The sequence below is a fragment of the Equus caballus genome, chromosome 1, assembly GCF_041296265.1.
Source record: "Equus caballus isolate H_3958 breed thoroughbred chromosome 1, TB-T2T, whole genome shotgun sequence".
NCBI classification, from domain to species: Eukaryota; Metazoa; Chordata; class Mammalia; order Perissodactyla; family Equidae; genus Equus; species Equus caballus.
Window position 1 is genome coordinate 170,596,716 of NC_091684.1, and position 13,296 is coordinate 170,610,011.

At 38.1% G+C, this 13,296-nt stretch overlaps 1 protein-coding gene across 7 annotated transcripts; it reads right to left on the reverse strand.

The window, feature by feature from the left end:
• Positions 1-329: 329 nt before the first annotated feature.
• RNASE9 (ribonuclease A family member 9 (inactive)) lies at positions 330-11,794 on the reverse strand. 7 transcript variants are annotated; one of them, XM_070239747.1, is made up of 5 exons: positions 11,736-11,794; positions 8,142-8,211; positions 6,007-6,131; positions 2,656-2,762; positions 330-1,300 (listed from the first exon to the last, which is right to left on the reverse strand). In XM_070239747.1, the coding sequence occupies exon 5, from the start codon at positions 1,292-1,294 to the stop codon at positions 689-691; it is 606 nt and encodes a 201-aa protein (XP_070095848.1). In that variant the 5' UTR covers positions 1,295-1,300; positions 2,656-2,762; positions 6,007-6,131; positions 8,142-8,211; positions 11,736-11,794; the 3' UTR covers positions 330-688. The 7 variants fall into 7 exon arrangements, with proteins under 7 accessions (XP_070095848.1, XP_001502674.2, XP_070095836.1 ...); XM_001502624.5 differs by lacking the exon at positions 8,142-8,211 and having other exon boundaries at positions 11,736-11,763; XM_070239735.1 differs by lacking the exons at positions 8,142-8,211; positions 11,736-11,794 and adding an exon at positions 9,199-9,220.
• Between the last annotated feature and the right edge of the window lie 1,502 nt (positions 11,795-13,296).

The window sequence follows — 13,296 nt, forward strand, 5'->3', positions numbered from 1 at the left end:
GAACAGTGATGCCTAAGCTAAAGCAAAGATGTGGGAATCCATGGAAGTAGCCGTTGGATGATTGAAAAGTAGTTTGGAGAGTTTGCTATCCTGAATATTTAGATATTTTTCCTGAGATGTTTCCTCTTAGAATCTACACCTTCATGTTCCCATGAGTATTGTGTTGTGTGGAAAGAACAGAATAAGTGTAGTATCTGCAAATACAGCACTGGAAAGATGAATCGAACAATTTCTCCAGGAGCTTTAGGTTCTTTCTGTTTCAAATTGTGTCACAGAGAAAGATAATTCCAAACCCAGAAACCCCACATAACCATACCAGAGACACTTCACTAGGTCAGTGCCCTTTATTATTTCTACCGAACTAGAGATTCCTATGAATACAACTTTACATCACAATTCAGGCAACCATATTCTGTTCCTTTTGCTGCTGGTCATCCTTTCACTGCAGGCATTCATTCTCATAAGACATCCAAAATGTGCTAAATTACATGACCTGTTTGAAACCACATCTCAGAGCACTATCTGTGAACCTAGCCCACGCTGCGTTTGCCTGGTGTTAAGGGAAGAAGGGAGGGAAGCAGATGATTAAAATGAATGGTACCAAAATTAGCATTCTCAATTTTGACCTATAGGGATCAATATGGAAAGGGTCGTATCCTCCTATTCTAACCTCCTAAAGAATACTCTTCTAGAATAATGGGGGGAAGATAGCTTCCTGGTGAATAATGCCTTTCTGCTGGCTATATAATTCCTGAAGATCATCTACATGATCAGGGATAATTTCTTGGATATCATTTTGCCATCGACACGTGATAAGGGCAAATCCACGCTTGTAAAAAGATTCATAGATACAGTCTACTATCATGGTTCCTGATGTTAAACTACAATACACTCCTTCTATTAGTTTCTTGCTCCTATGACATTTCTTAACTCCGTTCTTACATGGTACAAACAGGTGGCGACATATCTTTTGCACCTCCTCATATGTAGCTTGGAGGAAGAAATGTTCTTTCTTACAATATAACCTGTTGTGAACATTTTTCATCCTAACTTCATCATTGCAGTAATGTGGATCAGATAATGGTCTGTCAGGATCAGCAAGGACCTGATTTTGGAAAGTTTTTTTGGTAGGTGCTTTGGTAGGCCCTGTACTGTATAATTCCTCCAAATAATCTTCAAATTCTTCTGAGTCAACATCTGATAAATCAGAATATTTAAAAAGCTTTTCAAACTGCAGTGGCTGCAGCATCAGGAGCAGCAGAGGCAGGAGCTGCGTGGTGATCAGAATCCACATGTTTTCCTGTGGGGAATACAAGAGATAACGATATAGGTTCTACTGTGATACTGTACCTGCTTCTATTCCTATGCAGGGTCCATTTTTACCACCTATTCTTGATCTGAGCTCTAAGACTTTGGATCATTTTAAAATTGACAACTCAGAATCTGTTTAATTACCTCTGAAATATTGACTAGAAAGTGACCTTATTGGGCCCATAGTCAGTCTAGAAGGCTATAGATAAGAGAAGGAAAAGTGAAGGAGGGAAGGAGAAAGAGGGAGAAAGATAAGAGAAGGAAACAAGGAAGGAATATGAAGAGAGCAAGGAAGAGATGAAGGATGAGAGGGAAGGAGAAAGGAGGTCAAGACAGCAGTGGGGAGAGACAGGAGAGAGGAGGCTCCTGTGCTCTCTCTATCTGGAACAAATGCATCTGTTGCCTTCTTAGGAGTTAAGAACTTCACTAGAAAGAGCCATAAGTGATCCACCCTCCCCTCATTAACATCCTGCTGTTATCAGAAAAATTTTGCATCTTGTGACTTTCTCCTCTTTCTCACATCTGACCACAGATGCTCTTGGAGAAGGGATCAAGCAAGGTACTTAGGGTCAAATGAACATCATATGCTGAGCTTCTTCATGTGTATGCTTTCACCACTACCCATTGCTGGGTCCATTTTGCAGCCTCCTGTACCTCCTCTTACTACTCAGAATAGCTCTTCCACTAAAGGGTATCACTCACCTTGTGTTTTTTTCATTCTTTTTTTCTCTTAGACCTCATGGTTTTTGCTGTAATCAGGTTTTCACATCCCTTCCTGTGTGACTATCTGCAGTTACGGTAACCTCATCATCAGAGATTCCATAGAGGTCATTACATCACTTCCCTCTCTTTGTGTCTCCACATCTATTCACCCCATAGTAAGCTGCACTATTTCCCTAATGCTTTAAATCTGTATGAGCAAGTGTCTTTGTTACACAAATGCATAAAACTTGGTAGATGACTTACTTTTTAAAAAATTGTATTACTTTAGAAAGAAATGAAAATATTTAATTTGGTATATATGGATGGACACATTATTATTCTTCACGGCAATTATGTTAAATGATTTTTTAAAAAATTTCCTTACAAGGGCATGAGCAGTATAACATATGTCCAAGAGACGTGCCCAATTGCTAGACATCAGGGTACAATCTACTCTTTAGTGGAAAGTGTCATCTTTCATAGAAGACTCTTGAGCCTATTTATCATTTTTCTTTCCTATTTCAAATCTGACTGTTAATCATTAATTCTCCAATGATCCTTTTTTCCCTCAGAGAAAGGCAAATACCCTAGGTATACTGGAGAGCAGGCTTCCAACCCTATCTTTGCTCATGGCTTCCTTACCTTATTCAGTCCTACTGTTGTCTATGCTTTAGAGAATGGATCTTTCAAGGGCTGGGCTGGAGAGATCCTGGTACCAGGGATGTTGACCTTCCCTAAGAATACAGGAGCTTGGAGGAGGAAAGGAGAAGAACAAGTTTGAGCAGTGAGATAAATACTTTCTTGGGGTCACCCTACAATAAAAATAATAAACAATAATGGCTAACATAATGAGCAACTATGTGCCAAGAACTATACATACCTTGTCATCATCATCATCCAAACAACCTTATGATAAAGATATTATTTTTAATATCGTTTTTGTTTTTATTATAATTAGCATCTCTTTGTGAAGGGAGGTTGCTTAAAATCTTTTGTTAGTTCTGGCAGAATCCTGGTTTAAGCCCAGATCACAAATCTGTCTGATTTCCACATCTCTGTTTTTAACTGCTATTCCATGGCCTCCATCACTGTAGTTTCCTTTCCTTAGGGTAGACTGTACCTCCCTCTAGGCTGTGTTTGTAATTCTATGAGAAGAGACTAACAGAGACAGAGAGACCACCAAGGTGGCCAGTACTAGAATTGTCTTCGAACTACTAGAGTGTCGTGATAAGCTGGTATACATTCCATAAAACCTTTTGCAAAAAGTGGTTTCGTGGTTTTCTTACTCCACTGTGTTCTTGATATAAGAGTAGTCCTCTCATAAGGCAACCTGAGTGATTCTCTAATCCTGGTAACCCGGAGATTCAGACCCACATGGAGATAGAGATGGTGAGCCTCTGATTCCAGGTTGGATCCAAGTTTGTACACATGTGAGCAGAAAATCTCATGGAATGGCAGAGTTAAAGAAAGGTAGTTGTTGGGGGCACTTATCAGAAAGAAGAGAATAGGAAAATTGAATATAGGAGATCATAAAATGGGATGGAAAAGAAAAAAAATGGTCTAAAATGGTGATGTGAGAGTGGGCACTCTTGTTGTGACTATGTCCATAAGCCATTCCTTCCATCCCTGCTTTCACAGTCTTGTCAGTCTCCTCCAGGGAGTCTCTTTGGAAGAGTGATCCCATCGAGACAGTGGAGAGAACCCAGCACACATTCCCATAAATGAGAACCTGGAGTCTCTGGGACGTCTTGGACTGGAGAGAACAGGTCAGCGTATGTATGGACAGCAGAGATCAGGCTCCTGTGGCCCTTGTAAACTGCTGAGGACACAGACCAGGGCCTGCCCAAGACACCTCTTCATTTTTTATATCCTCAAATGTATTAACCCTTTATTTATGAATTCAACTTATGATTTCATGCTTCTCAAAATCCTTTCTCACCCCAAAAGTATATGCATCTTAACTTACACTCTATTCAATTACTTTAATGGATTTCTTTTCTTTTCTTTTTTATTTTTTTGCTGAGGAAGATTCACCCTGAGCTAATGCTGTGCTAATCTTCCTCTATTTTGTATATGGGTCACCACCACAGCATGGCTGCTAACAAGTGGTGTAGGTCCGCTCCCAGAAACTGAACCTGGGAAGCCAAAATGAAGTGGGCCAAACTTAACCACTGGGCGATGGAGCCAGACCCTGAATTTTTTTTTGTCTTTTATCCATATGGAATTTATTTTGAAGTATAGTAAAAGGTGGTTTTTTTTCACATGGTTTATACATAATCCCAGCACCAATTATTTGGGGAATAAAATCCATTCTCTCACCCCTAGCTTAAAAGTTACCTTACATATTAAATAATTCTGTTTCTGAACAATCTGTTGCTTTTTGATGATAGGTTTATCTGTTCATGTGCCAATAACATGCTTTTACTCATTATCGTTTTAGAAAACATTTTAATATCTAATAAAGTAATCCACATTCATTCCTCTTCTTGTTCAAAAGTTTAGTACAAAAACAGAACAAAGTAGATTAGTGGTTGCCTGGGGCAGAGGGTAGGAATGGGGATTAATCATAAGTGGGTGAGAAAGAGAGGCAAAGAGAGACAGACAGGGACAGAGACAGAGACAGAGAACACAGAACAGATAGCGCTGAAACATGCTAATGTAATGTTTCTTAAGTTTGTGCCTGGTAACCTCACACAGAAGAACCACCTGGCCTACCTGTGGAATATAGACTCCTTGGTTTTTCCTGAGGTCTCATTAATCAACAAATTTGTGAATAAGCCCAGATGTTTGTACTTTAAACAAATTCACAAGGTGATTCTTAGTCCACTAAAGTTTGAGAAGCACTTTCTCAGTATACATAAAAATGTACTTTATGACATAGAAAACATCCTCAAACAGTGGGGAAAGTGTTAAGCCTTTTCAGTAAATGTTTTTGGATGAAGATTGAGACAAATTGCTTCCACCTTTTGGCTATTGTGAGTAACGCTGTTTAGAACATGAGTGTACAAATATCTGTTCGAATCCTACTTTTCCTCAAATATTTGTTTGGGTCCTACTTTTCCTCTCTGCTTTTAAACTCGCTTGGGAGGGTTAGGGCAGCTTATAGATTTATAGGCTGAGAAGGGCCTGAGAGAAGTTATCTGTCCAGGGCCTCTCCTCCTAAAATGCTGGTCCTGAGTCCCAGGTTAGAACTTTATATTTAACCACAATTAAAAAAAAGGATTGAAATGAGTCATAAGCCCCTTAGGTAGACAAATATATATTTTGGAGGGATTATTAAATGGTATTTTAAAATTAAATTGCTTTTTAAAAAGAAAAAGCAGCATTTTTAAAAAGAAAAATCACAGATCTTGCAATGATGCATCAATGGGCAATGACCATATAATAATGACATAGCCTCAATCACAAAAGGAAAAACTAAAATTGTATCTTTCAAATTGGTAATAATTATAATACCTTGCAAATTCAATTCAGGTGAGAATATCATAAGGTAGGCAATCACACATTTCTGATTAGAATGAAAAACTTGGCAAATGTAATAAAAAGCTTTAAAAAGGTGATACATTTCCCCCCAGTTTTAATAGTTGGAATTCTAAGCAGCAATAATTTATATGGAAATATGGATAGCAACTTTTACCTAATAGAGACAAAAATTTGAATATTGAAAATACAAATATCTAAAGTTATGAGAAAGGTTAAATTGAGTCTGATATGTGTGTAGTAATAGCAAAAACTATAATAATAATAACAATTCAGTAAGAGCTAATATTTGAGATAGTCAGTAATCTATATTCATAGAGTTATATATTCCAAGAATAGATTATTTCCCAGAATTTAAAAATATATGAATCAATGAAATTTTAGAGATATAGAATATTTTCAATATTATAGTATTATAATTTGTATATCTTATAATTGTATAAGTATCTGGTTAAAAATGACAGAAGTACTAAACAGATTAACTTAAAAACAGAAGAAACTATATTGACTCACAGAAGATAGAAGTCCAAGAGGCACAGCAGGATGAATAAATTAAATCCTTCACCAGACTCTCATTTTCCCTCTCTCTCACTCCACTCTGCTTTCTACTCTAACTTCATTCTCACACAGGGTGTCTCCTGGTAACGACAGAGAAAATCATTGTCACCTTTATAGCTTATGTTTGGGGTCACAGTAGGAAGTGCCATCCTCTCCCACTTTCATCCAACATGGAAAATAACTTTTCCGATTGGCCTTGATTCTGTCACATCAATAAATCCGGGGGTGTGGGGTCCTCTGATTGGCCAACCTGAAGCTCTTGTCCTCCTCTGAGAAGTAAAGAACCCATAATCTATATGAGGGGGGGGCGAGGGAACCAGAACAAAACCTTAATAAACTTATTTCTGAAACATTGATTTTTTTATTTTATTTTTTTGTAAGTAAGATTGGCCCTGAGCTAACATCTGTTGCCAATCTTCCTCGTTTTGCTTGAAAAATATGGTCCTTGAGCTAACATCTGTCTCAATCTTCCTTTACTGTGTGTATGGGATGTAGCCACAGCATGGCTTGATGAGCAGTGTGTAGATCTTCCCCCAGGATCTGAACCTGTGAACCCTGGGCTGTCAAAGCGGAGCACATGAACTTAACTACTACACCACCAGCCAGCTCCTGAATGATTGATTGTTTTAATTGTCATCTTTAAAGTTGTCTATTTTTCAAATTTAAAATAAATTATTCTATAGAAGTGTCACTTAAAAATAGATTTTTAAGATCTCGTTTGGGCATGTTCTTAAATATTAAGGGCCAATTTTTCAGAATGCCACGTTTTGCTATCAGCAAACTGTCACTTTTAATTGTCATCAGAAAAAGTCAATTCTTTAATCTGAGTGGTTGAGAAAAGATGGATTCTATAAACTCAGTTCTCAGAGTTAGGCTTCCTTTGTAAGTAAATCCCAGAGTATCTCTTAGTTAAATTCAGTAAGAAAAATCTAGGCTTTAGACAGCTTCAAATTTATATTTTTCACAAACATTATGAGGCAATATTTATGCTTCAGACCTTCTCACCCACAATCAAATTGAGAATGATGTCAGGTTGAGAAAATCTGAAGAAAAATGTGACCCTTGTGGGTCATAAGGGGATCAATGAGTTCACTGAAGCTCACATCTTTTGCTCAAATATTTCTTACCCTTAGGGCCACTGTAAAGTCTTGAGGATCCATGCTTACAGAGGCACAAAGAATAGATATTACTCAATAATTGAAAATCAACCTTCAAAGCACAAATGTAGAGTAATTTTAACATCTTATTTTGTAAAAATGGAGTCAAACTAGCTCTGGGATGACAGAATAGTCTTCACAATTGATTGAAGTTTTCTGAAAATTTATACTTATTTATGTCTTCTTTAGCTTTTTTATTGTGCAATTCTACAAAATTTTTTAAAGATTTGTTACATTGACATCTGCTATTCTTTTCTATAATTTCAGTGTGAGTTTAGAAGGTATAGACCAAGATATGGCCACTGGTGGTTTGAGTTCATAATTTGTTTCATCACAGAGATTAGGAATGGCAGGAAAGTAGAAGTATGGAATATGTTGGGATACAATATCTCATATATTTTGCCTGGAAAAAGGAAAATAAATCTAGTGAGGCAATGGACTCTTTATCAAGAAAAAATAACATAGGTTCAAGTGTTCATACCATACACATACACACCCCTCAATGTAAGATTGGCTAAAGATAAAAGTAATATTTTAAAAACAACAATAAGGATATTGATACAAGTATAGTAGAATATTTTTCATAATTTTGAGTTAGTAAGGGATGTATTTATTACACAAGACAAGAGCATAGGCATGAAGAAAATAATCGGAAGACTTGATTATATACACATAGACTGAATTACATACCCGTATATACTAGTACACAGAAAATCTCACCAAAAATAAATAACACACCAGTAACCTCTAATGGCAAAAGACACCAAAAATAAGTTTCAAAAACCAGCAAGAGCTTGGAAAAAAATACTTTCAAAACATGTGCAGTGTGAAATTGCTTCTCAAACTCAAGTGCAAGAAAAGTGTGAATTTCTTTTCTAAATCCAACATATCTCCACCAAAACCCCAACTCTCAAGGGTGGCAGCAAAATTTACCTCGGTTATTATTTCAGGTGTCTTCCATCTTTCTCAGATAATTATAAACATCAAAGTATCTGAATTTGTCCTAGTAAAAGAGAAGGTTCAGTTGATTGGCATCAACCATAGTTGTTATGTGGGTATTGATTGGCATAACACAGTTTCTTTTTATGTTATAAATTGTCTTAATATTGACCAGTGCTGTTTTTCCCTCACCTTTCAGGTAGCTAAAAATTTTAAATTTAACACAAAGCCATTAACATTCTTTTGAGCCATCAAGACCCAAAAGTATGACACTTCTTGTGTTATAGAAATAAAGAATTTCTCTCTTTCTTTTCCGCTATTCTCAACAATAAAAACAAAAAGCCAATTTATGCCTTAACAAAGTATTCTTACGCCCTATGAAATCTGCACTCAACCCACGCATTTCTTAGCTTTTTCATCACTAACTGCAGATGTTCATCATGAGGGCAACTCCACCATGATACACCTACTTTCCCACTAGAAAGGCAGAGAGGTTATTTAGCTCCAAAAATTTGTAGGGAGCCTGTTTAGATAAAAATACTTTATACTTGTTTCAAAATAAAAAAAAAAGATCTAATGTTATCTTCCAGTCAAGGTGGAGTAACATGGACCTGATTTACTCTCACACCTGAAACAATTTAAAAAACTGACAAAGTGCTGGAAAAGTTCTTTTCAAGACACTTAACATCATGTAACAAAACACACCGATTCGTGAAAGACAGGGAACAAACAATGTGAGCCCTACAATTCACTCAGCTTACTGCCTTGAGAGAGATTTGAGGCAAAAGTGAAGAGAGGGCAAAGTTAGGAAGAGACTGAAGAGTACCTGAGTCGAGAAGATGGAATTGAGGAAGTGAATAGGCCAAGAAACCTTGCATCCATAGGACAAAGTACCAGAAAGGAGAGAGCTGCAACATGACAGAAACTCGGAGATCTGCAAAGAATTCCCAAATATTCAATGAAGTATTATGTATCAAATGTGTGGGAGAAAATCACTTGAGGTTGGGGGGAAAAACAGCTAAAAGAATCAGAGGGAATAGCGTCTACTCACACTAGCCAAACTGGAAAAAGTCAAAATTCATGGGGCACAAGGTAAAGTACTCAGGAACGTCTTGCCTCAATAGAGGGGAATAATTAGCTCTAAAATGTTACTACTCTGGACCTGCCTAACAAATCAAAAGGATCAGTGTAGTTCCAAATAGCTTACGTGTATCCAAGAAAAAACTTCAAGAAGATTTATAGGAGTACAAAAATAACCATACAAGGTAAACCAACAAGGTAAAATTCACAGTGTCTGGCATCCAATCAAAGATTACTAAGCATGCAGACATTTTTCCAAAGAAGATATACAGATGGCCAACAGACATATGAAAAGATGCTCAACATCACTAATTAGGGAAATGCAAATCAAAACTACAATGAGATATCACCTTACACCAGTCAGAATGGCTATAATTACCAAGGCAAAAAACAGCAAATGGAGAGGATGTGGAGGAAAGGGCACACTCATACACTGCTGGTGGGAATGCAGACTGGTGCAGCCACTAAGGAAAACAGTATGGAGATTTCTCAAAAAATTAAAAATAGAAATACTCGTATGTCCAGCTATCCCAGTATTTATGCAAAGAACTTGAAATCAATGATCCTAGGAGATCTATGCAACCCTATGTTCATTGCAGCATTATTCACAATAGCTAAGATGTGGAAGCAACCCAAGTTCCCATCTATAGAAGAATGGATAAAGAAGATGTGGGATACACACACACACACACATACACACACACACACACACAATGGAATACTACTCAGCCATAAAAAAGACAAAATCATCCCATTTGCAACAAAATGGATCAACATTGAGGGTATGATGTTAAGCAAAATAAGCCAGAAATAGAAAGACAAATACTGCATGATTTCACTTATGTGTGGAAGATAACAAACAGATGGATAAAGAGAAGAGATTAGTGGTTACCAGAGGGGAAGGGGATGGGGGGTGGGTAAAAGGGATAAAGGGGCACATATATATGGTGATGGATAAAAATTAGACTACTGGGGGTGAACACGATGAAATGTACTCAGGAATTGATAAACAATAATGTACATCTGAAATTATACCATGTTATAAACCATTATAATCCAAAAAAATTAATTGGAACCAAAAGATTACTAAGCATGAAAGGAAGCAGGAAATCACAAAGCTTAATGAGAATAATCAATCAATTGAAATTGACCCAGAACAGGTACAGAATATGACATTAAAACTATTATTATAACTATATTCCTTATATGGAAAAAGTTAAGTAGATTCATGGACAGTAGGAAAAAACCCAAATCAAACTTTTAAAGATACAACCACAATGTGTGAGATGAAAAGTACACTGGATGGAGTTAATGGTAGATTAGACATTGCAGAAAAAAGATTAGTGAATTCGAAAGCAATAGAAATGATTCAAATGAGACATAGAAAAAGAAAACCAAAAAAAAGTGAAAAGAGCATCAGCAAGCTTTAGAGTGAATTCAAGTGACCTCAGATGGACCATTTGAGTCCCTGAAGAAAAGAAGCAAGAGGATGGAAAATAATGGAAGAAATGATGGCCAAAAACTTTCAAAACTTGAGGAAAGTATAAATTCACAAGTCTAAAAAAGCTCAACAAATCCAAGCACAAAAACATGGAGAGAACTATATCAAGACACATCATAATCAAATTGGGAAAAAGAAAAAACAGTAATAAAGAGAAAACCATAGAAGCAGCCTCAGAAAAAAGACATGCTATGGCCAGAGAAACAAAGATAGAGGTGACATTAGGTTTCTCATCTGAAACAACGTAAGTAATAACACAGTGGGAAAACATTATTAAGGTACTCAAAGTAAGAAAACTGTCAATGTAGAAATTCTATACCTGGCAAACACATCTTTAAAAAATTAGGGAAAATGAAAACATTCTCAGATTGCAAAGCTGAAAAAATTCATCATCAGCAAACTCACACTAGAGAAATGTTAACGGAAAATCAAACAGGTGGAGGAGAAAATTGTACTAGATGAAAATATGGATCTACACAAAGAAATGAAGAATGTTGTAGGAGGTTGGTGTCAAGACGCTGGCATAGGCAGACTCAGAACTCACCTCCTCCCAAGAACACAACCAAGTTATAACTATTCTTGGAACAATTAGCGCCTAGAGAGAACTGAAAACTGGATTTAAAAAATCCCTGCAACAAAGGACAGTCCTGACTGAGGCAGAAGAGGCAGAAATTCCTTTCTCAAGAGAAAAAAAAACAAGTTTGCTAGCCATGGCTCTTCATAGCTGGTCAGGAGCAATCCTAAGGTACGCAGCTTAACCTAGAGGAGTAGGCAATCTGAGCAGGGGAACATTACCACTATAAGCATCCTTCAGACTCAGTACAACTGAGATGAGAACCATAATATCTGCCTTTGCTGGCTATTAACTACAACAGGGAATAGCCCCAGAAAACCTATGGGAAATAAGCAGAAAAAAGCCAGCTTTTAACAGGCCAATACACAAATTCATCCATTTTGGAAATCACCAGAAGGAAAAGTGCACAGTCATTTGACGAAAAGAGATTCACCTGATAGGTGCTGAGTGCATCTTGGTGAGAAGTGAGACCTCTAAAGGGACCGAGAAATTGGCAGCAGCCATTATTGTGACGTAGTACAGGCATAGTGACACAGACACTGGCAGACGCCATTCACATTCTTCCCCTGGCCTGTTAGCCCAGGGTCTGCCCCACCCACTAGAGCACCAATTTAATCCAGATCAGCTAGGGCAGGCAGCCTGTCCTAGGATCTGGTCCCACCCAACAGCAAGCCTTTGGGCAACTTTTCAGCCTACATAGACTGGGTGCCTGGATCCTCTGCAGACAGGCAAGTGGGTCCATCTCTAAGGGCAAAAGCATGTGTGAGGAGTGGGTGGAGTCAGTGAGGTGTTAGTGGAGTGTGTGGGGGCCTCTGAAGTGGGGCAACTGTGTATGCTTCAGGCAGTTTGGACATGTGCACAGCCGAGGACTGTGTTGATGGTGTGTGTGGACCTGTGGGCAATGGGGCTTATCAGCGGCAGAACACCTGTGCTTCTATAACATCCACATAGGGGATGGGACCCACCTTCCAAAGCCTGAAACAATTGGGTGCTCCCATGCCTGGGGCCAGCCCCTTTCAGCAGCAATACTGAAAGAACTGACAAGAGGCCTGCAGGCTGGAGACCCAGGGCAATTGTAAGATCCTGAGCCTAGCAGCCAGCCACTATGGGGGCCTACTCACTTTACAGAAAAACTGCAACAGGAATGTACTATTAGACCTTGCAGCCAACTGTGCTGGGGCTCCTGAATCCTGAAAAGATGACTGAAGGGTCCGTAGCAGGCACACGCACCTGAGCATTACAAACAGCTGGCCAGGGGGATAGCCAAGACTCCCCAGGCATCTGAATCAAAAGCAACCCTGCCACAACAGGACACGTGTAGCCCACACAGGGGTCACTTCTGCAACATTTGGAACTGGTGATGAAAGGGAAGCACACTGCTGGGCCTCAAAAGGCATCTCTTACATAAGTCCACTTCTCTAAGATCAGGAGACATAGCTGACCCACCTAATACATAGATATAAGCACAGAGAAAGAGGCAAAATGAGGAGACAAAAGAATATGTTCCATCAATGGAACAGAACATAACCACAGAAAAAGAAAATGAAACAGAGAAAAACAATCTACCTGACAAAGAGTTCAAAAAGTCACAAGGATGCTCACTGATCTGGGGAAAAGAAGGGATGAGCACAGTGAGAATGTCAACAAAGAATGAGAAAATGTAAGAAAAGAACCAATTAGAAATGAAGGATAAAATACTGGAAATGAAAAATTCACTAGAGGGACTCAAGAGCAGATTAGATGATACAGAAGAATGGATCAGTGAGCTGGATGAAAGACTAGAGGAAATCACCCAGGCTGAACAGATACAAGAAAAAAAAATTAAAAAGAATGAGAACAGTCTAAGGGAAATCTGGGACAACATCAAGCACACTAACATTCATATTATAGGTGTCCCAGAAAGAGAAGAGAAAGACAAAGGGGCAGAGAATCTATTTGAAGAAATAATAGCTGAAAACTTTCCTAACCTAAGGAAGGAAACAGATGTTCCAGTA